Source organism: Brassica napus, chromosome C5 (assembly GCF_020379485.1).
Source record: "Brassica napus cultivar Da-Ae chromosome C5, Da-Ae, whole genome shotgun sequence".
NCBI lineage: Eukaryota > Viridiplantae > Streptophyta > Magnoliopsida > Brassicales > Brassicaceae > Brassica > Brassica napus.
The window spans coordinates 22,413,410-22,439,750 of record NC_063448.1 but is presented as its reverse complement, the minus strand read 5'-3'; the positions used below and the strand labels follow the sequence as shown (position 1 = coordinate 22,439,750).

Here is a 26,341-nt window from a genome sequence, read left to right as displayed (position 1 = left end):
CTTTGTTTCCATCAACTCCTCAGACAACCTTAATTAAAGAAGCTAACTACTCCACTTTGGTATGTCTATAAGATATGATACTTAGTAAACCGGAGAATGCACTTGAAAATAACTAAAAAAAAATAAACATGAAATTCGCCAAAATCCAAAAGAGGATGATCACAATCATTCTTCTCTGCCTTTTGGTTACATCATCTTCAGAGACTGCTCCACAAACCCAATTGGCCGCACCACTAGAACCAACAGGAGAAGTCACCAATTCACCAACAAAGCCACTAGGTTTTCCAGCTGAGAACCAGAACCAACCAATTCTTGGTCAACCATCTTCTGCTTCTTCTGTAAACCAGCCTTTAACCGGATTTAATCAGCCATCATCAACTGGACTCAACCAACCGATTCTTGGTCAACCATCTTCTTCTTCTTTAAACCAGCCTTTAACCGGGTTTAATCAGCCATCATCAACTGGATTTAACCAACCAATTTCTTCTTCATCTTCTAATTCTGCTCTCAACCAGCCATTTGGGAATCGAATCAACCAAAACAGTCTCTCCGGAAGCAACGTTCCATTTCTTAATGGAAACTCGAAGCTGGAAGTTCCCATTACAAAGTTTGTCTTCATCTGGATTGCTCTTCTCCTTGCTTTGCACGGTACAGACAGGAACTGAACCAATCTTATACACCATGTGGGACTTCTGTATAAAATTTGGTTTTCATGATATTTGTTCTATAACTTGTCCTTTTTGCTCATTTTGGATTCTACTGAAATGTTTGTTCTATAAGAGTGAGTAGTGTGTTATATGTACATTACTACTGAATGTTTTTTTACTTTTTTGTTATTTGATCAGTGTTCGGTTTCATGTCCAGGTGTGGTTCACTTTGATTTGGTTTTCCGTTTTCTAGCATATGGTATTATGGAGTAAATGAAGAAAACTGAAACCAACATATGATCCACTTTAAACTTCAACTCAAATTAAATATGATCACATTTTTAAAACTTTAAATTAAGACGAGTGGGTCTTCTCAACTTGTATAAAAATGTACCTTTTATTTCTAACTATTAAAGTAAAATGTTCATTTAAAACTCATACAGTGATGCTTAAGCTTTACCTTGCCAATAAAATTATCTCATCTAGAGAGAAGGAGAACATTTTTTTTTTTTATCAACAGAGAGAAGGAGAAGATTAAACCCGAGGTATAACGTTTTAGAGTAGCTAATCGGTCATTCGCTTTTATTTTTTTGGTATAGTGATGTTTTCCGAATTTCAAACACCCTCGTTGTTGAATCCAACACTTCATTGAATGGTCTTAGAGCATCTTTAGTGGTGAGAATCGTAAAAGTTTCTCATAAGAAAAAATAAAATAATAATTGAATTATAAAGTACGTAAAAAACGTTTAAACCATCGAGTATATGACAACTTTAATGCAGTCTCTTCTCTCCCTGAGAAAGTACCTTTTAAAGAAACGTTTTTTTGTCTCTTTCCTCCATCTGTGCACTCTCTCTCTCTTCACTTACCTTATTTTATTGATTTTTATTAACCGAAAATCAACACGAGAGCTTCCCAACAGTAGATATTTTGTTACTAGTTTTAGAAAAATGTTTTTGTTTCAAAATGTAACTAGTTTTCGTATTTCTAGGTAACTTTTACATTTATTGAATATAGTGTGACCAATCAAATTAAATAGACTTATTTTTTATTGATTAAATTATATCTAACCTATTTATTATAAAATACTTTTTAAAAACATAATAATTTTCTTAATCTTCGTGCTTTTATCCAAAACTACTTATATTATAAAACGGATGGAGTATTAATTAAAGAAAATGAAAAAGAAAGTTAAATAGGTGAGAGAGGTAAAAGTTTCTAAACTAACAAGTTTTTAGGAACCGTTAATATATTATGGTGACATATGCTTGTGTGTAATTGGTCTAGATTTAACATGACTGTTAAATTTTAGTTAGATAATCATTTATGTATTATTTGAGAAACATTACAACATTGTTTTGTATTCACGTGTCACCATGAGAATGAAACTCAGAATTCTTAGAAAAATAGGTTGGTTCATCTTAACTTATATTATACTTTTTATTAAACTAACTATTAAATTGATAAATAGTATACAAAAGAATATTCTCGCATTTTCCTTAAATAAAAGCTACAGAATTGCCTAATATGATTAACTTATATATGACAATCAATGATTATGAATAATAAATATTTGATAATAATGTTTGTATCTTAACTCTTTTTGTTTAATTTTATACTATTAAAAGATATTAAACAACCACATTAATCATATAATAAAAAAATAATTTTTTATATGTTATATTTTGAATTTTTAAAATGACTATAAATTATAAAAACGTTAAATGTCTCACGCTAAAATTTTATGATCAATGGTTTAACTTTTTTTGGTAATAACAAGATACAAATTATCATAAATCGTATGAATATGAAGTCTTATTTACTAGACATTCATATTATATATTAATATATAGTTTAAAATTAAACGATATAACATAGAAAAATATTTAAATATGATAATTTCTAATTTTTTTATTGAAAAAGTATTGAAACCTTAATATTTTAATTTTGAAATTTGCATTAAAAAAATCGCACATTAGAATTTTTATGTTTATCACACGAGTATGAATTCTCAATAATAAATATTTATATTAAAATATACTATATATCTATGTTAATGTCATTGAAATTTAGTTATATACCATAGAAAATAAATAAATTGATTTTTTTTTATTTATTTACCAAAAATATATCGTAAATAAACAACATGTATTGTTTTGATTTATGTATTTATTTTAATTTAATTATATACATTATACGTAAATGAATACAAATAAATAATAATAGATAAAAAATAAGTTTTATATATAACATTCATCCCGCGCAATTGCACGGGTCTTAAACTAGTTATGTTTTATTTAAAAAGCAATATTTATCACTTTAGATACTCACTTTTAGATTTTCACCGATGAAGATGCTCTTTGACACTACATACAAAATGGAGTAGTTAATTTTTTTTATTCAGCAGTTTAACCATTGTAAACGTTAGTTGGTAAATAGTACTCCCTCTGGATTTAAATGTATGATGTTTAAGGTTTTACACACATATTAAGAAACAATAAATACACTATTTTAATTGTTACTTTTTGGTTATATCAATAAAGTTTCACCACTCATAATTTTACTTTTTAATTTATGTTTAAATTTTAAAAATAAATACATTAATTATATCTCAAAATATCATACATTTGTATACAAAATAAAAAGATAGAACATCATACATTCGTATCCGGAGGGAGTATGAATTAAAAAAAAATGCATATGTGAATTAAAAGGAGTTGAATACTCAAAAATATGGGACATTGATGATACATGTTGCTTTCTAAAATTTTTTGATATTTTTATATCTTTCTAATCATTTAAAACCAATAATCTTATTATAAATTAAATAATAGAATAAATAATCTTATTAGTATTAGTTAAATAACTTATTTTTATTTGTTATATTGAAATTTATTATTTTGAATTCTGTATAACTAGAATTAATTTTATTTAATTTGGATACATAAAAAAGTAATTATTTTATTAAATAAACCATTGTATTGCGTAAAAGTTAAATGTGTGTTCAATGATGTGAAAAAAAATAGATGATGTAAATTGTTAAAAGATAAAAAAAAATGCTGAATGTTGAGACCATTTTACATAATAAAAAAGGATGAGAAATCAATATTTATTCTATTATAAATAGGGTTCATTGTTAAAATTTATTAAATCCATGTCCAATTCTATATTGTTTGATTATTATGATATTGTCCACTTTAGGTCTTAGGCGAGTCCGCATGGATTTACTTTTAGTTTCTTTCTCAATATGCCTCCTACTAATTAGAGTTAGTCATCTCTTTATATATTAGACTCTTTTTTGTCTAATTTCCAATGGAGGACTTTGTTTGATATCTCACATTCTCCCTCAAACTAAGGACCACATTCATTTCGTGTGTTTTTTTTCTTCCTTTGAGAATGCGTCTCCACAGCATCTTGTTCCTTTGAGAATGTTTATTCCACCCAATTTCACAGGTTCCATGATTTTGACTTGTTTCTGCCATAGATTTCTTCTTCCGATTTGAAGAATCTACTTCCTAGTTGAACGGTATTTTGGTTTTCTTGCAGATCTTCACCAATCTGGCTCTGAATGAATTTAATTTTGGTTTTCTTCAAACAAAATTCTGCTAATCAGAATTCGACATCTTTTTATATATTAAACTCTCTTTTATTTAAATTCCAATATGGCACTTCGTTCGATATCTCATATTCATACGTTTTTTTTCTTGTCAACAATAGTGTTCATAAATGAAGTGTAGACAGCATAAATGTTTTTCAGTTTCAAACAAAAAAAGCCAATAGTGTTCATACGTTAAACTCCCTGTTCGAAACTACGCTAGGCGCTAGTCGGACGGCATCCTCAGGCCTAGCGAGTTACCGAAAAATCGGAGATTAAACGGGATATACGCGGGCCTAGTTTTTAATATATTTTTATTTTATTTAATAATTAAAATTAAATATATAGCATAAATAACATTATAATGTGATAATTTATATATACTCAAATTTATATCAATAATTAACTTTAATAAAATCTATTTTTAAAAATATATATGTATATACACAGGCCTAGACAACAAATAAGGAATTAATTAGAGATTAGTTTTTGTACTTTTATTATAAGCATATGCGTAAAATGTCAAAGATCGGTTGTCTCCTAGTGGTCAAGACCACTGCTATCACGCTGAGCAACCTGGCTTTGACGTCCCATCTGTGCATTTTATTTATTTTCGCATTATAATGTTAAAATACAAGAGTCCCACATCGGTTACAGAAGAAAAAGGAAGGGAAATGCATCTCTATATATTGTGTCCTCTACATGAAATGTATTGTTAAGATATCGGGCCAATTAATCAGTTTGACGGGCCGCCTAGTCGGCTTATTGGACCGATTAAATAGTTTCCGATTTTATTGACCGATTTGGTCAAAATCGCAGCGGACAAAGTCCGAGTAGCGATTAGACGCCGCCTAGGCGGCTAGGCGCCTGCTTTTTTGAACAGGGGTTAAACTTAAGAATTACTCTCTCTCTTACGTTACTTTTCACCGCAACAAAAAGAATATACTATATAATAATACTCCGTCCATTTCTTATTGTAAGTTGTTTAAGGAAAAATTTTTTGTTTCAAAATGTAAGTAGTTTCCGAATATCTAGATAACTTTTACATTTATTAGATATAGTGTAACCAATCAAATAATATCAATTTTTTATAATTGGTTGAACTAATTTTAATAACTTAGCTTTTATATTTTCTTATTTAAGTTTCAACAAAAGCAACGGTACTTCTTAGGTAATGCCAAATAGTTGAAAAACTTATTTATCTTGAACAGGCTGCAACATACACGCGACTATATGTCCCTTCCAGATGCATTCTCATGTGACCCTGACTTGCTCGGTTGGTTACAGAGAGACTACCCTGAAATTAGTGATTTAAATATGGCAGTGGGTCGGTTAATTTATTAACTCGATACTGTTTTCAAGTATAAAGATCTTTTTTCAAAACACTCAAAACAAAAATGGATGCTTGGGTACTCAAGTTTCTGCTTCCACAACTTCTGATTGTGTTGATTATTCAGCTTGCTGATGCAAGCTCTGTCATCAAATATCTTCCTGGCTTTGAGGGCCCTCTGCCTTTTGAGCTTGAAACCGGGTTTTGTTCCGTTTCATTCTCCAAAATTAATTAGCAGTTTAATGAATGTTTATTCTGAGTTTTGGAGTTAACTTCATTTCAGTTACATTGGTGTCGGTGAGGCAGAGGAAGATCAAATGTTCTATTACTTCATCAAATCTAAGAGGAACCCTGAAGAAGACCCTCTTCTTGTCTGGTTAAGTGGAGGACCTGGCTGCTCTTCTCTCACTGGCCTTTTTTATGAGAATGGTAAGTCAATCATCTTTCAGCTCAATTCTTATTCGTCTCTGCAGTGTTTTCAGTGACTTGTGTGGACTGGAAAAATCAGGGCCTCTGGCTTTCAATGTTGAGCCCTACAATGGAAGTATCCCTTCTTTGGTCTCTACTACATATTCATGGACTAAGGTAACTAATGGGATGTACAAAGTATGTTGTTGGTTTTATTAGTTTGTTCCCAGCTATATGATGTAAACATTATTCAGAATGATAACTTCTTGATCTTGAAGTTTAGAATGATTGCTTCTTTTCAGGTTGCAAATATAATATATTTGGACCAGCCTGTTGGGACTGGCTTCTCCTACTCAAGAAACGGATTTGCTGATAGACCAAGTGACACAAGAGCAGCTAAGCGGGTCAATGAGTTTCTTCGTCGGGTAAAGGGAACATTCAAATGGTCTGTTAAAGCATCTTATTGTTGTTGTGCAGTGGCTAGATAAACAAACTTTTAGAGATTTTGTTATTGTTGTTATGCAGTGGCTAGACAAACAAACTTTTAGAGATTTTGTTATTGTTGTTGGTGACTGTTGTGCAGTGGCTAGACAAGCATCCTGAATATTTCTCCAATCCTTTTTATGTAACCGGAAACTCTTATTCCGGTAAGGTGGTTCCAGCCATCGTTCAAGAAATCTCAAATGGTAAGTTTGTTTTTGTATCACTTCAAAATCCTTATGCAAGCCCTTTTCTTTGACTCTTGATTCAGTTATTTTACCAATTAATCACAGGAAATTATATATGTTGCAAACCTCAAATAAATCTTCAGGTTCATCAATGTTTGCTTGATTCTTACTTTAGTTTATATACATTATCAAGAATTAAGAACTGAAATTTTGTTTTCTTCCTCTCTACGGTTTCCAACAACAGGGCTATGTGATCGGAAACCCGATAACAAACTTTGATTTTGATAATAACACTCGCGTTCCATTTGCTCATGGAATGGCACTCATATCTGATGAACTCTTTGAGGTACCAATTACAAACTTTAGGATTCATTCTTCTCTTGTGAACACAGTGAAGTATTTGAAGAACCATTCAAACTCTTACTTCTGTAGTCGATGAAGAGAAGCTGTGGAGGAGACTATTTTCATGTGGATCCTCTTAACACGGAATGCTTGAAACTCGTTAAAGACTACAAGAAGGTATACACACATTCTGGAATTTAGTTAGTTGATCACGAAATGTGACTCAATGGTAAACCACTAACTTTTATTTTTCTGTGATTCATTTACAGTCTGTCTCTAGAGTACATGAAGCAAATGTTCTGCAATCAAACTGTGACAAAACATCTCCTGATTGCTATGTAAGCTTCTTGGTATCTTTGGATCAAAACCTAACCACTTAACACACCACTGGAGAGGAGTATTTAACAAGGTTGTTTTTGTCCAGATGTATCGGTATTCACTATCCGAATACTGGGCTAATAGCGACAGTGTACGCAGTGCACTTACAGTGGCGAAGGTTATATATATATGACAACTTGTTTAGTATCATTGATCATTTGGTTAAATCTGATGATCAAACTCTATGATTGCAGGGGACTAAAGGAAAATGGGAGCAATGTAACTGGAGCTTGAATTGCAAGCAAGACATTCAAAGCAGCATACCATACCATATGAATAACAGCGTCAAAGGCTATCGATCTCTCATCCTCAGGTACAAAAATATTTAACAACTTCTTCACATGCTTGCTTCATTAGTTAACTGGTTTGTAAATTTTTATGACATTGATGTAAATTAATTTGCTTTTAAACTTTTCTAACATCGATGTCTATGGTTAAAAGTGGTGATCACGATATGACAATCCCTTTCATTGGAACTCAAGAGTGGATAAGGTCTCTAAACTTTTCCATTATTGAGAAATGGAGGCCATGGATGATACAAGATAAAGTCGCTGGGTATATATATACACCAATCACTTTTTCTTTCTTTTCTTAATTTCTTTTAGTTCGTTTTGTTTTGAGCTTGTCAACGTTTTTATTTGCAGATACACCCAAACTTATGCTAATAAGATGACATATGCCACTGTGAAAGTAACTGCCCATTCATTCTTTGATTAATAAATATAAAATTTAATCAAAAAAAAGAAAGTAACTCTTTGATCCCAAATTTTCATTAACACAAATGCAAAGCTTTTATATTCTATATCAGATATCTTGATTGGTTACGTTGATGGGTTTGGTTTATATAGGGTGGCGGGCACACGCCAGAGTATAGACCAGTGGAGAGCTTCATCTTGTTCGAGAGGTGGATAAGTGGACAAACTCTCTAAACCTAGAAACCTTAATCTTGGAGTTAATTATTATCTGTTTAATTGAAGCCAAAAGTGCTTTGTTTCCGAATGCATAGAGAGACGCATTATGTTATTATTGTATTGACTAACGTTTTTTCTTGTTTTGGACCGTTTATGAAGTTTGCTATGAACTTGATCGTACGTTGAGTATCCAAGGTTCGATACACAACTAACGTTCAAAACGTGGAATATGGTTAGAAGACAAAATTTATTCCAAGTTTCATGAAGAAACATAAACGAAAAGTAACAATGGTCACATGAACTAAAGTTGTCTACCTTCTCTTATGAGGTAAGGTTGGTATACTCTGCTCATTCCTAAAGAAATTCTCCGGATCTACAGCGGTTTTCACCCGAACCAACCGATCAAAGTTCTCTCCGAAATACTTCCTCCCATAGATTTCTCCCTTTCGATAACTATCCTTTCCATGGTCGTTAACCCCGATATCGACATCCCTATAGTTTAAATACGAGCTCCTAGGGTTTTTCGACACAAACGGAGTCATGATTCTATAGGTCGTTCTTAAACTACCAACGTAAAGCCTGTCCGCTTCTGGTCTAGGATCTGACCATGTCGACGAATGTTGGATTTTGTATAGTTTGTGCCTATGTGGAAATGCCGTTTCGTTGGTTGCGGTCGCGTTTAGATTCCCTCCGTATGGATTCAAAACCAAACCGGTTCTGTCTAACGTCTCCAATTGCTGAATCAACCGGTTTAGTTCGGGTTTGGTTATCTCCTTCTCCACGTAATCCGATTTCCTCTTGACAAATTTAGCGGAGCCCGGATCTCTTTCAAGTAAAACTCCCGGTTTTACTTTCTCCACGTCTTTGTAGTTCATCCACCACAAGAGTGATTGGATCCACGTCATCTCCTTACAATCATCTATCTTCAGACCCAGCTCAGGGAACTCCTTCGCCATCATTGAAACGACGTCGCTGGCGTTTCCCAGATACAAAGCTCTTACCTTAGCGTTCACCGTCTGCGTCTTGTTCTTGGTCGGAGAGGCTAACAAAACTCTTATGAACAGACCCGGGTCGGTTCTTGGAGCCACGAACTGCCATTTATAGACCATGTCGAGGGCATTTTGGTCCGTCGTTTTATCTATCCTGAAGACGGTGACGGTTTTGGGAACCTCCACGAGTTTCACCTTAAAAGCCAAAACGACGCCGAAGCTTCCGGCTCCTCCGCCTCGTATCGCCCAGAAGAGATCCTCCCCCATCGATTTCCGATCAAGAACTCGGCCGCTGACGTCGACGATGGTAGCGTCCACGACGTAATCTATCGTGAGCCCGAACTTTCGAATCATGTGTCCGTATCCGCCGCCGCTTACGTGTCCTCCGACGCCGACGGTAGGACATATTCCGGCAGGGAAAGCGTGCACCTCGCTCTTCTCCCAGATCCGGTAGAAAAGCTCGCCGAGCGTGGCTCCGGTTTGAACCCAAGCGGATCCTCCGTCGTCTTTCATATCGACGGTGATGTTTCGGAAGTTAGAGAGATCGAGGACGATGAACGTTACGGCGGAGACGTAAGAGAGACCGTCGTAGTCGTGGCCTCCGCTCCGGATCTTGAGCTGGAGATTCAGCGTTTTGGTGCAGATCACGGCGGCTTGAACGTGGGAATCAACACGTGGCAGCACGATGACGGACGGTTTCGGCGTTGATGATGTGTTGAAACGAGCATTTCTGATGTATGCGCGTAGAACGGGGGTGAAGGAAACGCTGGTACGGGGCAAAACGACGTCGGTTAGATCCTCGTCGGAGATGTTCGTCTTGTTTTTGAAACATCGGACAAAGTCTTCGTAGACATTCGCGGGATCTGCTGCAGCGCCCGGTGATGAATACGATGCAGCAAAGAAGAGAAGAAAGATAAGATACGTTTTATTCATCTCTCTTACTTTTAATTATTTTGACCACTTTTGAGTGTCTAAAATTTGGATAAATATAAAAAAATTGTGGCTTTTGCCAAACCAAAAAAAAATGACGAAATTTTTGGCCTTGTGCGAAAGTGCGGTTACTTTGAATATTTCTTGGTCAAACGTTGCCAACTTTCATTATGTAATTACGTCGAAGTCAATTATAATTTATGTAATATATATCCTGCCAACCAAAATGTAGGGTAATTGGCAAGGGTATCAATTGTGATCCGTGGTTGTCCGCAATTCCTGAAAATAGCTATGTTTAGAAATACATAAGAAACCTAAATGGAGATTTTTTTTAAGATAAAAATGGTAGGATATCAAGAATAATTTAAGGCCGTTCAATCCAGATTTTGGTCCTGTTTTAGTTTGGTTATTCAAATTTTTGGTTTTTTTGTCTATAAAAATCAGCTACTGCATTAAAACTATATCTAATTTGCCTTAATTTTGTTTATATACTGTTGATTTTTGGTTTATTTGGTTGTATACCCAAAAACTATAATTGTATTTATTTAGCTATAAAAACAGTTAAATAAAATGAATATTATAATCTTCATAAATAAAAATAACTAAATTTAATAATATCATAATATTATTACATAAATAAATTTTATCACAAATGTATGTCAGTATAAGCCTTTATTTATTAAATTAACAAATTATTCAAATTAACGTCTTAAATATCAAAATCATATAAGTAAAATAAACTATGTATATATGTTTTCAGTTATATTGTAGAATTTACATGTATCTATTCTACTATATTTTAATTAATTGGTGTGTATATACCAAACTATATCAATATAACGTGGTTTCTTAAAAATAACATACATTCGATTTATACGATATTACCAAATCTAAATTCTATTTTCTTTATTTTGGTTCAGTTTTAATTGGTTCGGTTTACTAGATTCAACACCCTTAAGAATAAATTATCCAAATCCCACAAGTCATAATGCTATCAAATTTGTAAACAAAAAAAAAGTGTGCATGAAATACACAAAAGATTTGACCCAAAAAATACACAAAAGTTGTAGGTGCTAATAAGAATGTGAACTTTCTATTCAATATGGGATGTGTTCATTGTTTCCGATCAGATTTTGTGGTAAGAAGAATAGTCACCAAAGTAAAATTATATATTTAAACAAATTTGTGTTATTATAAACAAATAAAAGAAAAAAAACTGTCACTTTATTGAGATTCAGTTTTACAGCAAACTAAAATAAATATTATAACTTAAGTAAATATATATATGATATATGTACATGTTATCACGTTATATGGATTGCTCGGGTATTATCCGTCCCCAATCCGAACTTGATGACTTTAAAAAACTCTGTTGGTTAGAATACTCGAAATGAAATCATATTACTTTTTTGGTTTGGTTGGTTCGGATTAATTGGATTGAGCACACCTTATATACTTCCATATGACAATTCATATCTTATATTATATGATAGAATCATAGAACTATCTCGCTCTGGCCATGTACGTTATGATATAAAAGAAAGAAAGAAAATGCACATGCCTATATCCTCCAACCAAAGATCTCAGTACATTTCACAACATTTTATTGAACAGAATCTTAATACATATTTCTTGCTTTATTTTCTGAAAAACTTAATACATGCATGTCACAAATCATAACACTTCTGTGATCATGTAGTAATTATTTCCGAACCGGAATACTTTGTTCGTTCCTCCAAAAGTTTATCTCATCATAGATGGATTTAATATTCACTAACCTCTCGAAGTTGTCTTTGAAATATTTAGCTCCATAGACTTTACCTCCTTCGTAAGTGGTTGAATTACCACCTGACCCTATGTCAAGATCACGGTAATTAAGATACGCTTCCCTCGGATTACTAGACACGTATGGGGTCATGAACCCATGCATCTCACGTGCACGTGACAAGTAATCCTTCTCCACCGCATCTCCAGCTTCCGACCAGTCTATAAGATACTCAATGTTGAACAAGTTTCCTGCTCTATGTGGGAATGGAGTCCTCGAACTCGTGATCTCACCCATTCTTCCTCCGTAGGGATTCCAATTCATTTCAACCTTTTCAACTTGCACCAATTTCTTGAGTATCAGATCGAGACCGGTTCTCGAAATCGGCTGCTTCACGTAGTCTGATTTACGTTTCATGAACAACTTGTTCGCAACTGTCGTGTCCAACAGTACGGAAGTTGGTGTACCGATCGGATAACCGGCCCAGAATAGAACCGAATCGATCCATCTCATTTCCGTACAATCGATTCTCTTCAGCTTTAGTTCCGGGAAATCCCGGTTCATCACGTTCAACGTCTTACTCGACCCACCTAAATACATCCCAATGAAGGAGGCTAAAACCGTCTTCTCACCAGGCTTCGTACCGTTGACTATAGTCAACGACAGCTTCACGAACATGTTCCGATCTGTACTGGGAGCGAAACTCTGCCACTTCATTATAAGATCAAAAGCTCCTTCTCCGACGGTTTTGCCGACCGTGAACACCGTAACTCTCTCCGGCACCGGGACCAGTCGGATTCTGTATCCCAGCACTATGCCGAAGCTCGCCGCTCCACCTCCTCGAATCGCCCAGAAAAGATCTTCTCCCATTGAAACTCGATCGGTATAGATATTCCCATTTGAATCAATGATTCCGGATCCGATAACATTGTCCACGGACAAGCCGTACTTTCTCATCATAGTTCCGTACCCTCCACCGCTGAAATGTCCACCAACGCCTAACGTCGGAGTCAAACCCGCTGGAAATCCAAAGACATTGGTCTTCTCTGCGATACGGTAGTAAAGCTCTCCGATGGTGGCGCCGGAATCTACCCAAGCTGTCCCCTCTGTGAGGTTGACGTCGATCGATCTGAAATTGAACATGTCGATGACGAAAAACGGGACTGTGGAGGTGTAAGACAGACCTTCGAAATCGTGGCCTCCGCTTCGGATTCTGACCTGGACAGAGAGCTCGCGAGAGCATGCTAGCGCCGTTCCGATTTGCGACCAATTTTTTACGGTGACGACGGCGAGGGGTTTTGGGCTGGTGGGTTTGTCGAAACGGAGGTTGGGTATGCGGCGGCGGAGGACGGTGGTGAAAGAGGAGTTTGTTGGGATGTAGGTTACTTCAGAGGTTTGATCCGGTGGGTTCAATCCCTGTCGTACGATACATCGGAGGAAAGTGGCCGAATCAATCACGGACTGTGAAGTTGCAACTGAAACTGAGAGCAGTAGCAGACAGAGCACGAGCATGTTTTCCATATTTGTTTGTTTCTGTTTACTTTTGGAAAGTTTGGATATATTTTTGATAGGTTGTGTGTGTATATTTATATAGAGGTGAGAGTTCGATCCTTGATAGCTTGTTGGTTCAATAGTACTCACTACTTAAGTATTTTAATTAGTTTTGTTTTGTAGATTAATTAATTATTGAATGTCTGTCGAGAAAATAACAATTATTCAATGTCAAAGCTTGCAAATAACTAACTCCTAGTCACACTATCTTATCCAAACCTAATTGAAAATATAATTTCTCCGTCTAAAAGGGTTATTGGGAGATGAATTTGTGTAGAGTTTGTGAATTTTAAGAATCCATTGTTATTGGTTCATGGATTTCAAAAATCTTAGTAGAATTCATTATTATTGGTTTAAAAAATTTCAAAATCCATTCAAATCTCTTGTTATTCAAAAAGTTTAGTTATTATTGATTCTCTAATTCTAACTAAATATAGTGTTATTGGGAGATGAATTCTATTCATTTTTACTCATAAGACTCAACTTTAAAAATATCATATGTATCCATGTGATTTTCAAAATCCTTGTGATAAATATACTAGAAAACAAAATAATTATTCTTACCAAATATTTATTGCACCTTAAATCGAAATTATATGTTCAAAACTATAATTCATTACATTTATATACTTTTACATTTTTGAATATATAATTATTTTTTTTAAAATTATATTTTAAATATAAATAATAATAATTACATTTACAAATCTTAGCAATTTTAAAATATATATTTTTTTAAATAGTTTCAAAAAACATTTTCGAATTTCAAAAGAAAATTTGAAAAAAATATTTTTTTATAAAATAGAAATATTATAAAAATGTTCGAATTTGAAAAAAAAAAATATAAAAACAACTTTTTTATATATACATTTATACTGTAAGGGTAAAATAGTCTTTTATATTTTTAATGAAACTTCTTTCGGTTATTTTCTTTTTTAAATGTTTTTTTGTGACAAAATCTTATAAAATTTCTATTTAAGAAAATTGTTCAATTTTGTATGTATCAGTATTATTTTCTTTTTAATTTGAAAACAAAAAAATAAATAATCACGCTATATGATTTCTATATTTATTTTACAAAAAATGATAGAAAAGATGTAATACAAATTCATGAAAATCTATATCAATTTAAGAAAAGTTATGATCGAATTTCATAATTCAATGTATATAAATTTTCACAATCCAAGTAACTTTTTTAAATCTATCAATTCTCAAAATTCACAAATTCTACACAAATTCATCTCCCAATAATTTTTACGTATTTTTTATCCAAAAAAAAAAGATAATTTTTACGTACCAGCGAAACTGTAAAAGGTTAAAAACAAAGTGTCAACTGGTACATTAATCTTCTTCGGTGTATATACTACCCTATATAATCGACTATACAAATTACAGAGTTTGGTATAGGGTTTCGGTCTGTGGATTGAAATCAGAAACTAAATGATCCCATATAACTTTTTATTCCAAACCTTTGTTACCACTATAAACATCATATCCCACGAACCAGTGGTACGTTCGGATTCAATTTCCTTGAAAGAAATTATTTACATTCTCATAAAGAAATTATTTTATGAGAATCACATTAATCACCTTTTGTTAGTACATATTTTGATATGAGAATTTCGGTTCTCTAAAAGAGTTCAATTTGTTTTTCACATAATGTTACAGCTAAGATGCTTTTGTCATTTAACATTTACCAAAAAAAAAATATTTTTTCCCAAAAAGTTGTGGTAAATTATTTGTCTCTCAATTTTATACCTATCAAACTAAATTTTTCTTTAAATTATTAACAAGGGGATCTCACTCTATTCTTCTAAACTACTTTTATGGACAAAAGAATTTATGAAAAAAAGTTTTCTCTCTAATTTTTTGTTTGCTAACCGAGTATCCTGGCCCAACCGAGATGGTCCAGACTAGAGACCGAAGTGAGCATGGACGCTGCCAAGGCGTCATCATGTGGCTCACCGTGTAACGTTCTTCGGTCTCGGGTGCTGCAGCCCACATGTAAATTTCGCAATGGCCAAGACTCGAACCCAGGGACGAGCACTCCAGCTGGAGCTCCTATACCACTAGACCAAAGCAACTTGGTTTTCCTCTCTAATTTTGATGAAAAATAAACAAAAGTTCATATTTTTTATCTTGTATTTAATTTCTCGAATGAAATTTTGTTTATTTTTTCCGTTCGATCAACCAATCAAAAGCCGTAGTGGACTTAGGATATTTGACTTTAACTTGTACCTATTGTATTTTTGAGCACTATACGATTAGCCAATAACGCGTTTCATAATCATAATCTATTATATAATAGGAGAGTTTCTCTCCCATGAGGCGACATGTCGACAATAGGTCCCACGTTTTTTATTTTTTTTTTACGCTGACGAGTGGGTTTTCGGACAGTGGGCCTCACGTGTTTTATTTTTCTCGTGGTCTGTTTTGTTTTTATCAGGATTTTCAGTTGTTATTGGTTGGGCCGTCTCTGACTTCTTTCGCGACTCCTAGGGTTTCATTTTACTTCCAGATTGTTCTTCGACACAGAGACGCTTCCTCATCTGACGATACGAGTTCCGTCACTCATCTCATTGACGCACACTTACACCGCCGCTGATACGATTTGGCTTCTTCTAACGCTTCTCCAGTCTCCATTATATAGGGGCTTCTAAGGTTAGCTCTCGGTTGCTCTTAACTTTTCTTTCTACTTTTTCTCCCTGCTTAGCTCTGTAACGCCCGCTCCGAAAATGACTTCTGCAGTTTCTCCAGTCGCTAACGCCGTCGTCGCCCACTCCACTTTCAACTCTCTCCGCCTCGGAAGAACTTCTCAGTTCGTTGTTGGTCGTCTCATTCGCTTCTGGGATTCCCGTAACATCAAGAAGAATGGAGAGTTCATGGGGATCACGATTCTCCTCCTCGATGAACTGGTACTGACTTTTGTATTATAGATCTTCTAGCTTTCCGTTTTTTTTTTATTAAAATGTTCTAATATTTCGATTCCTCGATGAACTGGTACTGACTTTTGTATTATAGATCTGCTAGCTTTACGTTTTTTTTTTTGATTAAAAAGTTCTAATATTTTGATTTTTAAATTTCCTTGCAGGACTCGGTTATTCACGGGTTCATTCCCGCTAATCGAGCGAGTCACGACCGTCCTGATCTGAAGTCCGGTTCTATAGTAAAAGTGGATCGTTTTGAAGTTGCAAGGTGCGCTTCCACGTACAAGATCACGGAGCATCAGTTCGTGATCCGTTTCACCCCTTCCACGCGTATCTGTGAGGTCCTCACTGACGCGCCTGTGATCAACTCTGAAAGATTCATGGTGCGGCGCTACGACCACGTCCCTTTCCAGTTTTCACATTTACATAATTAATGACTTTACAAGTTTGACGTATGCAGTGTTCATATCAAATATTTTGGCGGTGAATAGATATATTTGTAACCTATTCGTGAAGCAGTACGGATCGAGTATTTTTGATTAATAAACTAATTAAGATCCGTCAAAGATTATGTATCCGATCATATATGTATATCGTGCGAGTCTTTGCTTAGATCCCGCGTTGTCCATTAATGCCCTGAGAAGCGTTGAATGTCTTGGTCAATAAATGTATACATCTTTCATGCACGTGAGTGTATTATACTTTACAGTAAAAGTGAACGGGAATTCTCCTTGACTGACATATAAATTTCACAACAACTAGACATAATAAGACCATGATTAACCCAAAATTCTTAGATTGGAGTTTTTAACGGAAGTTAAAAAATTATTTCTTAACTTTTAAATAAAAACTTTAAGAACCGGTTCTTAGCTTTTTTAGTTAAAAGTTAAGAAACAGTTTTTTAACTTCCGTTAAAAACAATTATTTGCTGCCTTACACAAAAAAAAAAAAACTTCCATTAAAAACCTCATTCTAAGAACTCCTGGTTAATCATACTCTAAGAGCACTAGCAGTGGTACCGGTTGTACCTAAGTTTCTTATAATTAGCCGTTTGACTAATAGTATAAACCACCGTTTAAAATTAATAAATATACTAATTACAAATGGTTTATAAATTATTAAATTATAATAATGGTTTGAAGCCACTTATAGCTCAAACTGGTTAGAAGGGCTGGGTGTTGAACTGATTACCAAGACCATCTCTAATGGTTTCCCTCATTTTTGTTTAATTATTTTTCATACATATAGATCATAAAATAATTTAAAATTTATCAAAAAGTGGAAACTATAGATTAATTAATTATAATTTGACTATTTTGTAAATATTTATATTTGTGCTTAAGAACGGGAAAGTCACCTAGTGAGTAATATATGAAAAGTTAGAGTAAGTTCACTTATCGCAATTGGTTTTAAGTAGGAAGTTCATGATAAGTCTGAATTAAGCATGGTATCAGAGTCCGACACACCTTTCCCAACTGAACCGAAATCGATCGGGCCCTTTAAAAGAAGGAAAGATACCCTATCAATCCTAAACCGGCCTGGCCCGAATGTTCATGCGGTCTGACTGAATTGAATCCTAGATTGGGATATTGTCAAGATTAATAGTTATAGGAAACATCATCTCGAGGGAGACTATGAGAATATAAGCTCTCACATCGGGAGTCTAACTGAGACATGAGAAATATCTAAAGGTTTATAGCCAATCTATTTTATATATTAAAACAGAAGTCACAACTTTGATTCATGTGTGATTTTTTTAAAAATGGACCTAATGGACATATTCCTAAAAAGTCATGTTACATTTAATCTCTAATCTTATCATTTAAATTTTGGGCCTACCAGATATTTTTATTGGGCTATCAATAATTGAATTTAAACAATAGATGATGTATTGGATTTATAGATATTATAAATTAAATAGATATAATTTAATGTTGTAATACTATACCTCCATATGTTAAATATCTAAATATTTGTCGATGTTAACTTTTAAAATTATAAAGATATTTTTTAAATAACAAAAATTATATTATCTATCAATGATTAATCTTTACTACCTTAAACCAATGAAAACAAATTTTAAACTATATAGTTTATTTTAAAAATTAAACAAAAATTAAGTGTTTAATTATTTACTCGATAATATAAATCTATGAAGCGAAAAGTTTAATTTTTTAAAAAAAATTCTAAATTTGTGAAATGTTACAATATCTTTGAATATCACAATAAAAAATATTTTACTAATCTTTATATATATAGTTACGATTTTAATAATGAAATAATAATCTGAAAATATATATATAGAAGAAGATACAAATACATGTGAAAGTTTGAAACAATCTATTCATTGAGAAAAATATACCGTAAACTTATTATGTTTTAAAATTGATAGACACATATATATTATAATATATACCAATTTAGAATTGAAACAAAATATTTATATAAAAATAAATGAAAACAAAAACTGCGCGGTTGCGCAGATCGAGATCTAGTTTAGTTTTAAATTAGAAGCACAATAAACTCGAATTTATCATGTTCAGCACAAATGATGAATAAGAAAGGAATTAATGGATCTTCATACCTAATTCCCTTTTACGGAGTGAAATGCTCATGAGATTCTCCATTGATCAACCCTGTATAAGAAACAGGTCGAACACAGCTCATCACCCAACTAATCTATCGCCTATCAAAACCCATGTTCACAAACAAATCATAGACTATAATACAAATCGAGAAATAAATCAATTACTATTAGCTGTATATAACACATCATTGGACTATTAATCATCGTTTCCAACACATGCATATTATTTTATTGATTTATCAAAAATGTTATCAACATTTTGTAACCAATATGACCTAGAGAGTGCTTATAGAAAACATATTATTCTCATAGATATAGCAAACAAACAAATATTTTCGTGTAAGATCATAATAGATCAGCGTTAAAAAAAAAAAAAAACAAGTCTTTGCGCATTACTAGTCCAACTCTCCCATATACAAACGCAATTAATCTCGCGAAACTGATTCTTAAAATCCCTAAATCACACAATTTGCCCAGTAAAAACGGAAATTCTTTTTTCTTTTTTTGCAAAAGTAAAACGGGAAATTCTTCCCGGCATAGAAAGAGACGATTAGTTTTTCTTTTACTCAACTTCAACTTTCATTTGCCAAAGGTCTGATACAACCAATTGTGACCACAGTGCTTCAAGAGAGACTTTAGCCACAATGTGATATATGGAAGAAGATATAGCATCATCTAGGATCACTCATTTGGATCCTACATTACCCTATCCTTTATATATAAAACACAAGTCACTCAGCCAATCGTATTATGCCACATAATTTTAAAATTAAATTAGTTTAAAATATTAAAAAAAAACAAAACTTTCCAACCAATTTTGATATTCATTAAACAAAATAAAATAAAAAAATTCTGAGTCCATCACGCCACTCACTATGATCACCCACTAACCACCAATCTTCAGATAACTGCTCTATGTTACGATCTATGTTTGTGGAAGGTTATTCTATAACTGTCTGTTACTAAAAAAAACACTATTCCTCTGATCTACAAACCCGATGTGGGAATGCAACAGTTCTTCTCTAAAATAAATTCTTCTATCATATTTGCATAACTTTCTCTTGCTTAATATATTTGGTTCTCACTCTTTTGAGTCTTTTCTCCACTTCATACAACATTTTCATGCAAAAGTTCTTCTCAGTCAATTTTAAGGTAACACTTATTTTTCAAATCTGAGACAGAGGGCAAAGTGTACAAAAAAAAGTTTTTCTGTCTCTATGTTACTCTTCAAAAGTCTCTATTTTATTTTTCTTTCTTTGCATGTTTAATGAAATTGTATCTTATGGCTAACAACATACATAATGATTAATTGATGCAGATTTCAAAAAACGTGGAAAGAGCAAAAATATCTAACATTACCAAAAAGACTATCAGCAACAATGGAATTACAGGTATGAGTATCATATTTTACTAAACTCTTAATCATAATGAAGTGTTGCATTTCTTTTACAGAATAAAAAAAGAAGTGTTGTATTTTGCATAGTCTTCTTTGGATTAATATTTGTTTTTTTTTGTTCCTGCATCAAAAATAAAATCCATGATGAAAACACTATAATATTTTTTTTGTTCGTCCCTCCAAAAAAAAAGAATAAAATGTTATCATTATTCTAATAGAACTCAACGACTCAAGTATATGTTTACTTTCTACAAACATTGCAATACATTGTATTACCAATTTACCATGATTCCAGTAATAAATTTGGCTACAAAACATACTACTTTTACATGATAAATTAATCATTTTCTTTCCCGTACGCAGTACGGGCATAATCCTAGTATATATATATATCTAACAAGTAACAACCGATCACGTTGACCACCATGAAAACAAATTCATTTTACCAACCGGTGAAGATGAACGGAAAGAGACGATTGGTTAGGTCCGATAGTTAGGTCCGTAATAAAGCGAGTCGCAAAAATTAATTATATATGCCTCTCCACATGCACGGCATAGACCAAAATAGTTCATTGCACTAGCTCAAAACTGTAAAGTCCATCCCGCTTTACTTCTTGAATTATCACAAGCCCAAGCGAATCCTTATTTCCCAAATGTTAGCATCTGCATAAGCGATCTCAATCGTATATCTTAGGTGATTGATAAAAAGTGTTCATAATTCATGGGATTCTAAATGTACTAATTATCAAAATAGCCCAAGAAAATCCTTATCCCACCTCCACCCTAAGCAGAACCGGCTTTTGAGCCAAACTAAAGAAACTCATGTTTACAACTGATATTCAATAAATAACTTTTAACCAAATATTTTATTTGAAAATATTTCAAAGCTCCAACCTTTTAGTATCAAATCTCTTTCCTGCTCTGACTAGTCTGACTCTTGGTTATGCTTCATTAGAATTATGTGACGGTAAAAGGGTCTATTACTACGAACAGTGGTGCCGTGGTGCTCCAGAGAACACAAGAATAGTGTGAGATCTTCAAATAAGAGTTCAATGTTCCTTTTTTATTGTCAACTTAATCAATATTTCATCTATATACTACTATTAGTAAATTCTACTATAGGCCCGAGATTCTGAATCTAATACCCATATAACAATCGAACTTTATTTACTATAAACTTCATAAGAATTACAACACAATCATTACACAATAGCAATTTCACTAAATAAATATATTGAAACTATGGTTTCACAGGAATACTCTGTTCGTTCCTGAAGAAGTTCCCACTATCAACTCTCGTCTTAATCTTCACCAACCTCTCGAAATTTCCGTTGAAATATTTCTTCCCGTAACGTTCACCTTCCACGTAGCTCCGGACAACTCCGTCGTGAGAATTAATCCCCAAGTCAACATCCCGATAGTTAAAATACGACTGTCTCGGATTCTTGGAAACAAAAGGAGTCATGAACCGGTACAGCTCCCTAGTCAGCTCCATATACCGGTTCGTCAACCTATCTTCTCTCCAGTTCGCACCGTACTGAATCTTCCAGAGGTTCCCTGCTCTGTATGGGAACGGAGTAGCCGTGGACGGAACCCTCCCCATCATGCCGCCGTATGGATTGAAAGCCATCGTTGGGATTTCAAGCTCGATCATCTTCTTCCATATAGATTCTAAACCGGTTCTTGAAATCGGTTCGCGGACGTAATCGGACTTCCTCTTGAGATAATTAACGGTTTGGTTCCTCTGGAGGAGAACTGTCTCCGGCGTACCAACACGGATATTCGTCCAGAAAAGCACTGATTGAATCCAGCTCGTTTCGGTACAATCTGATCGGACCAGACCTAGTTCTGGTAATCTCCGGTTTAATATAGACAGAAGCGTCGTTGCGTCTCCGAGGAACATACCTACGAAAGATGCCCTAACGGTCTTTTGAGAAGAAAGGGTACCGTTTACTACGTCAATGACGACTCTTATGAAGAGCTCGTCGGGAAGCACTGAAGCGACTTGTTGCCACTGGTGAACGATCTCCGTCGCGTTTTGTTCCAACGTCCGGGAGACTCTAAAAACGGTGACGTTTTCAGGGACTTCGACGAGGTTTATTTTGTAGGCCAAAACGACGCCGAAGCTTCCTCCTCCTCCTCCGTTGATTGCCCAGTAGAGATCCTCTCCCATCATTTTTCTATCCAAAATATTTCCTGAAATTTTAAAATATAATATAAACACATAATTACGTCTATAGTTTATATAATCTGTTTAGGTGATTGTCTAAACTGAATAATCCGTTGATTATGTTAACCAAAGTTTTAACCAAAATCACTGTGTTTTAATGAGTTTTGTTGATTTTAGGACTTGAGTAATACTTAAAACTTTAACCAGCTCATAAATTAGGGAAGCTAGAGATGTTGATTATACCATTGACGTCGACCATTCTTGCATCGATAGTATTATCAACGGTGAGACCGTACTTCCTCATTATGTTTCCGTACCCTCCGCCGCTAATATGGCCACCAACACCAACCGTCGGACAAATCCCTGCCGGATAAGCTAGGGTTTTGCTTTTCTCCCATATATAGTAATAAACTTCTCCGAGAATGGCACCGCTTCGGACCCACGCGGTTTTACTGGCTAGGTCAACATTAACCGACCTGAGATTAAACATATCGAGGACAAAGAACGGCTTCCCAGAGTATGTCACGTATGACAAGCCGTCGTAGTCGTGGCCACCGCTTCTGATTTTCATCTGAAGGTGGTGACGTCGGCCACAAGTAACTGCGGCTTGAACGTGTGATTCGTGTGTTGCGGCGATTATTAGGAAGGGTTTTGGGGTTGTGGAGGTGTTGAACCGTAGATTACGGATGTAGGCTTCTAGTACTGAGGAGTAGGAGCTGTTTCCGGAGAAGATCACGGCAGAGGAGATGGGATGTTTGGGGTCGGATTTTGACGTTAGGCATTGTGTGAAAGTCTCCGAATTTGCTAATGATGAGTTTGATTCCCATATGGTGACAATGAAGAAGATCAAAGCGAGCAACGTTGTTCTTGAACGTTTCATTTTGAACGATGAAATAAGAACAAAACAATTTTTTGTGTTTGTAGATTTCGTTATGGCTTTTGAAGGTATATATATAACGATAGAGAACTAAGAGAAGATCATGCATGACGCCAAAATGTTTGACCAAGAAAAGTCAAATGTGGGTTCAACTTGTCTCATAATTATTTATTTTGCGTGATGACAATGTTCTAGTATTTAGTTATATTTAAATTTTAAAGAATATTGTTTATACAACAATGCATGTGTCAACGATAGTAGAGATTGCATTAACTCCAAAACAAAATTAACGCTCATTTGTTACTTTTTTTTGTCTAACTTTCGAGCCACGACGGCAAACCCGCACAGAGGAGAAAGCCTCGCTTTAAAAGGTAGGAAGGGATTGAACCCCTGATGCCAAGGTTCCAGAGGGCACAGAGGAGAAAGCCTCACTTTAAAAGGTAGGAAGGGATTGAACCCGTGATGCCAAGGTTCCAGAGGGACTGTCAATGACCACTAGGCCATGAACTACTCGGCAACGCTCATTCGTTACTTAATCAGACCAGATTTTAAAAATCAGAAGTTGCAGTAAGTATGTTGGAAATTTAATAGAGAAAAAATGAATCTGTTATTGCTAGGCAGTGGAAGGTGTGAACATCATCTTCATTTACAGATCAAATGGATACTCAAAAATATTAAACTAAAAGTATATATATAATAATATATGAGTATATAAAAATTTGAAATACTTCCTTAAGTCTAATATTATTTTAGAATACATATTAAATTCTTGCACAAAGTATACAGCTTCGATGGATTTAGTAATTTCGAAGTTTTGGATTGAACTCATATTAATATTCTCATCTGCAACTTTTACATAAAATTCGGAAAGATATGGGAGGTTTGATAAAATTTTGAAGTTAACTTAAAATCAATTGTTTTGCTCTGAATTGTAACCTGAACTCGAGTTGTAACCTGAACTCGAGTTTATAATGTAGGAGTTAATTTTGAAACAACATTTGTGAGTTCATCAGTTAGGCTATCCACGTTGGGTAGAGATAACTTTTAGTATAATTTTAACATTTTTAAAATATAGGCCATTCACAAATTGACAAACATAAAAAAGTTTCTCAATAAATTGTTAGAATCTCTCAAAGAATAAACTCTCTCACTCCTTTTTTTTTACATTTTCTACTTTTTCATTGTTTTTTTAGTGAGAGATTCCTTATAAGACCATCTCCAAAAAATAACCTTATTTTAAAGTTTGACAAAATTTTAAATTTAAGGTTTGATGATGTTTTTCTGCTAAAGAAAAACCTTATATTAAACCATAATTTTTCATAATTTATATTTTAGTCCTTACTATTGATATAAATTAGTTACAATCATCCAAATTTTATAGATAAATGTAAAATCTACAACTGATGAATATTGTTTACAAAACTACTGTTATGGATTTATTCAATGTGAACATAAAATAATAATATAACGCATTCATATTTAAGTCAAAATTATATGGATAATGCTTTGGAGATTTTGTAATTTTAAATCAAATTTACATAAATTTTAGTAGAATTTTAATATTTTTACTTTATATATGATAGTTAAATTATAAAATATATGTAAAATTTTATGAGATATAAAATTTTAGGGATTAAAATGATAAAAGAAAAAAGTTAATACGATTATTCAAAAAACATAAGTGTAAAAAATTTAAACTAAGAAATCTTAAATATAAGATTTTAAACAGTGAAACCTTATATTTATTGCTTTACTGTTTAAAACCTTAAAATTTAGAGTTTTGTTTGCTTTTAACATGTACAAAATTTTATTTTTGAAATTTTGAAGTTGTCTTTTGGAAAGCTCAAATAACTCCACCAATGCAAATGCTCTTATAATCAGCTAAGGATCGTTAATTACTAACATTTTTTCCGAACTATGATCAAGACAGTTAACGACCTAATTATTTGAATCAAATTGTTGATAAAGATTGTATGATTGTTTAAATAAAAAATATATTCAAGTTCTACAAGATTAAGTTACGTACGTATGCTTTTTTTGACGGAAAAAATTACGTATGCTTTTTTTGACAAAAATATTTACGTATGCTTTCTTCATAAACAAAAGGTATACACGATGAATACGTGTTTTTATATGTGAGAATTATTGACTAAAGTATAACATGAAGGATACCGTTGAGCGGCTGGTTTGACTTTCATAAGGTATTGACCTATCATTGGAGCCGTAAACAAAGAAAAAAAAGGAAAAAGGGTACTAGAGATGTATTCTTCTTGTACAGTAACAAGCTGATAAGAATATTGTTTAGAAATCCACAAAAACAAAATTTCTTATAAACTAACACAAAAATGTATTAGAAACCTTGTTATAAAGAGATTATATATAAGTTTTAGTTCCAGCAAAAAATGATTAATGCATTGTATCAGCTACGTGTTTTTTTGCCGTACGAAAGCAAAAGATGATTGACGAAAGCACTTGGGTTAGGAGGAGAAGTGCAAATCTGACACAAGTTACAATTTTTCAACTAAATTAATCATAAACATGAAAAGAGATTAGTGCGTCTAGTCATCTTTATCTCTGATCGCGAAACATGTAAAATAAAACTGATTAACGCACGTAAACAAGATGATGCCATGCACGCATCATGGTGTCGTAATCACAATAGCAGATTTGCTCCAAAGTTGATTTTACCATTTTAAGCAAAATGCAGTAATCATTATGATTCTCTGGCCAATGAAGCGGCTCAAGCCCGATATGCAATTATGCACCGAGAACAGCACAAAGAATGTAGTCTTTTGTGGCACTCTTTTTTTTTCGCCGCGTAGGTCCATTAATTAGGCTAAGGTCAAATGACTCACTATTCTAGTCTTCTTTT

General features: G+C 33.6%; 6 protein-coding genes and 1 long non-coding RNA gene across 8 annotated transcripts; 4 read left to right on the top strand and 3 right to left on the bottom strand.

Annotated features, from left to right (window-relative positions):
* Positions 1 to 37: 37 nt before the first annotated feature.
* LOC106409960 lies at positions 38 to 2,039 on the top strand. The gene has a single exon (XM_013850492.3). It carries the CDS (start codon positions 129 to 131, stop codon positions 663 to 665), a length of 537 nt encoding a protein of 178 aa, XP_013705946.1. The 5' UTR covers positions 38 to 128; the 3' UTR covers positions 666 to 2,039.
* Positions 2,040 to 3,749: 1,710 nt separating this feature from the next.
* On the top strand, positions 3,750 to 8,429 carry LOC106407226 (serine carboxypeptidase-like 14). 2 transcript variants are annotated; one of them, XM_013848052.3, is made up of 14 exons: positions 3,750 to 5,771; positions 5,854 to 5,999; positions 6,079 to 6,155; positions 6,281 to 6,403; positions 6,562 to 6,664; positions 6,752 to 6,789; positions 6,891 to 6,992; positions 7,079 to 7,165; positions 7,258 to 7,326; positions 7,413 to 7,484; positions 7,561 to 7,679; positions 7,808 to 7,921; positions 8,011 to 8,056; positions 8,215 to 8,429. In XM_013848052.3, exons 1-14 carry the CDS (start codon positions 5,638 to 5,640, stop codon positions 8,293 to 8,295), a joined length of 1,311 nt encoding a protein of 436 aa, XP_013703506.1. In that variant the 5' UTR covers positions 3,750 to 5,637; the 3' UTR covers positions 8,296 to 8,429. The 2 variants fall into 2 exon arrangements, with proteins under 2 accessions (XP_013703506.1, XP_013703507.1); XM_013848053.3 differs by lacking the exons at positions 3,750 to 5,771; positions 5,854 to 5,999 and having other exon boundaries at positions 6,130 to 6,155; positions 6,281 to 6,423.
* A 78-nt stretch (positions 8,430 to 8,507) lies between these two features.
* On the bottom strand, positions 8,508 to 10,451 carry LOC106407225 (berberine bridge enzyme-like 12). Its single transcript, XM_013848051.3, has one exon. The coding sequence runs from the start codon at positions 10,197 to 10,199 to the stop codon at positions 8,589 to 8,591; it is 1,611 nt and encodes a 536-aa protein (XP_013703505.1). The 5' UTR covers positions 10,200 to 10,451; the 3' UTR covers positions 8,508 to 8,588.
* Positions 10,452 to 11,762: 1,311 nt separating this feature from the next.
* LOC106407667 (berberine bridge enzyme-like 11) lies at positions 11,763 to 13,560 on the bottom strand. The gene has a single exon (XM_013848538.3). The coding sequence runs from the start codon at positions 13,480 to 13,482 to the stop codon at positions 11,899 to 11,901; it is 1,584 nt and encodes a 527-aa protein (XP_013703992.1). The 5' UTR covers positions 13,483 to 13,560; the 3' UTR covers positions 11,763 to 11,898.
* A 1,014-nt stretch (positions 13,561 to 14,574) lies between these two features.
* Positions 14,575 to 18,191, top strand: LOC106409928. The gene is made up of 2 exons (XM_022702505.2): positions 14,575 to 16,427; positions 16,604 to 18,191. Exons 1-2 carry the CDS (start codon positions 16,248 to 16,250, stop codon positions 16,871 to 16,873), a joined length of 450 nt encoding a protein of 149 aa, XP_022558226.1. The 5' UTR covers positions 14,575 to 16,247; the 3' UTR covers positions 16,874 to 18,191.
* A 559-nt stretch (positions 18,192 to 18,750) lies between these two features.
* On the top strand, positions 18,751 to 20,642 carry LOC125586999. The gene is made up of 2 exons (XR_007323554.1): positions 18,751 to 20,178; positions 20,345 to 20,642. It is a non-coding gene; the product is annotated as an uncharacterized LOC125586999 (long non-coding RNA).
* A 922-nt stretch (positions 20,643 to 21,564) lies between these two features.
* LOC106407414 (berberine bridge enzyme-like 8) lies at positions 21,565 to 23,529 on the bottom strand. The gene is made up of 2 exons (XM_013848271.2): positions 22,836 to 23,529; positions 21,565 to 22,618 (listed from the first exon to the last, which is right to left on the bottom strand). The coding sequence occupies exons 1-2, from the start codon at positions 23,470 to 23,472 to the stop codon at positions 21,663 to 21,665; spliced, it is 1,593 nt and encodes a 530-aa protein (XP_013703725.1). The 5' UTR covers positions 23,473 to 23,529; the 3' UTR covers positions 21,565 to 21,662.
* Positions 23,530 to 26,341: the final 2,812 nt, after the last annotated feature.

What these genes read in the sequence shown, in the direction of transcription:
- LOC106409960 (XM_013850492.3), top strand. Translation starts at nt 129, where the DNA reads ATGAAATTCGCCAAAATCCAAAAGAGGATGATCACAATCATTCTTCTC.
- LOC106407226 (XM_013848052.3), top strand. Translation starts at nt 5,638, where the DNA reads ATGGATGCTTGGGTACTCAAGTTTCTGCTTCCACAACTTCTGATTGTG. An exon ending in CGTTCAAGAAATCTCAAATG is followed by an intron (nt 6,665 to 6,751) that starts GTAAGTTTGTTT and finishes AATTAATCACAG; the next exon opens with GAAATTATATATGTTGCAAA. An exon ending in TGACATATGCCACTGTGAAA is followed by an intron (nt 8,057 to 8,214) that starts GTAACTGCCCAT and finishes TGGTTTATATAG; the next exon opens with GGTGGCGGGCACACGCCAGA.
- LOC106407225 (XM_013848051.3), bottom strand. Translation starts at nt 10,199, where the DNA reads ATGAATAAAACGTATCTTATCTTTCTTCTCTTCTTTGCTGCATCGTAT.
- LOC106407667 (XM_013848538.3), bottom strand. Translation starts at nt 13,482, where the DNA reads ATGGAAAACATGCTCGTGCTCTGTCTGCTACTGCTCTCAGTTTCAGTT.
- LOC106409928 (XM_022702505.2), top strand. Translation starts at nt 16,248, where the DNA reads ATGACTTCTGCAGTTTCTCCAGTCGCTAACGCCGTCGTCGCCCACTCC. An exon ending in TTCTCCTCCTCGATGAACTG is followed by an intron (nt 16,428 to 16,603) that starts GTACTGACTTTT and finishes ATTTCCTTGCAG; the next exon opens with GACTCGGTTATTCACGGGTT.
- LOC106407414 (XM_013848271.2), bottom strand. Translation starts at nt 23,472, where the DNA reads ATGAAACGTTCAAGAACAACGTTGCTCGCTTTGATCTTCTTCATTGTC. An exon ending in AAGAATGGTCGACGTCAATG is followed by an intron (nt 22,619 to 22,835) that starts GTATAATCAACA and finishes TTAAAATTTCAG; the next exon opens with GAAATATTTTGGATAGAAAA.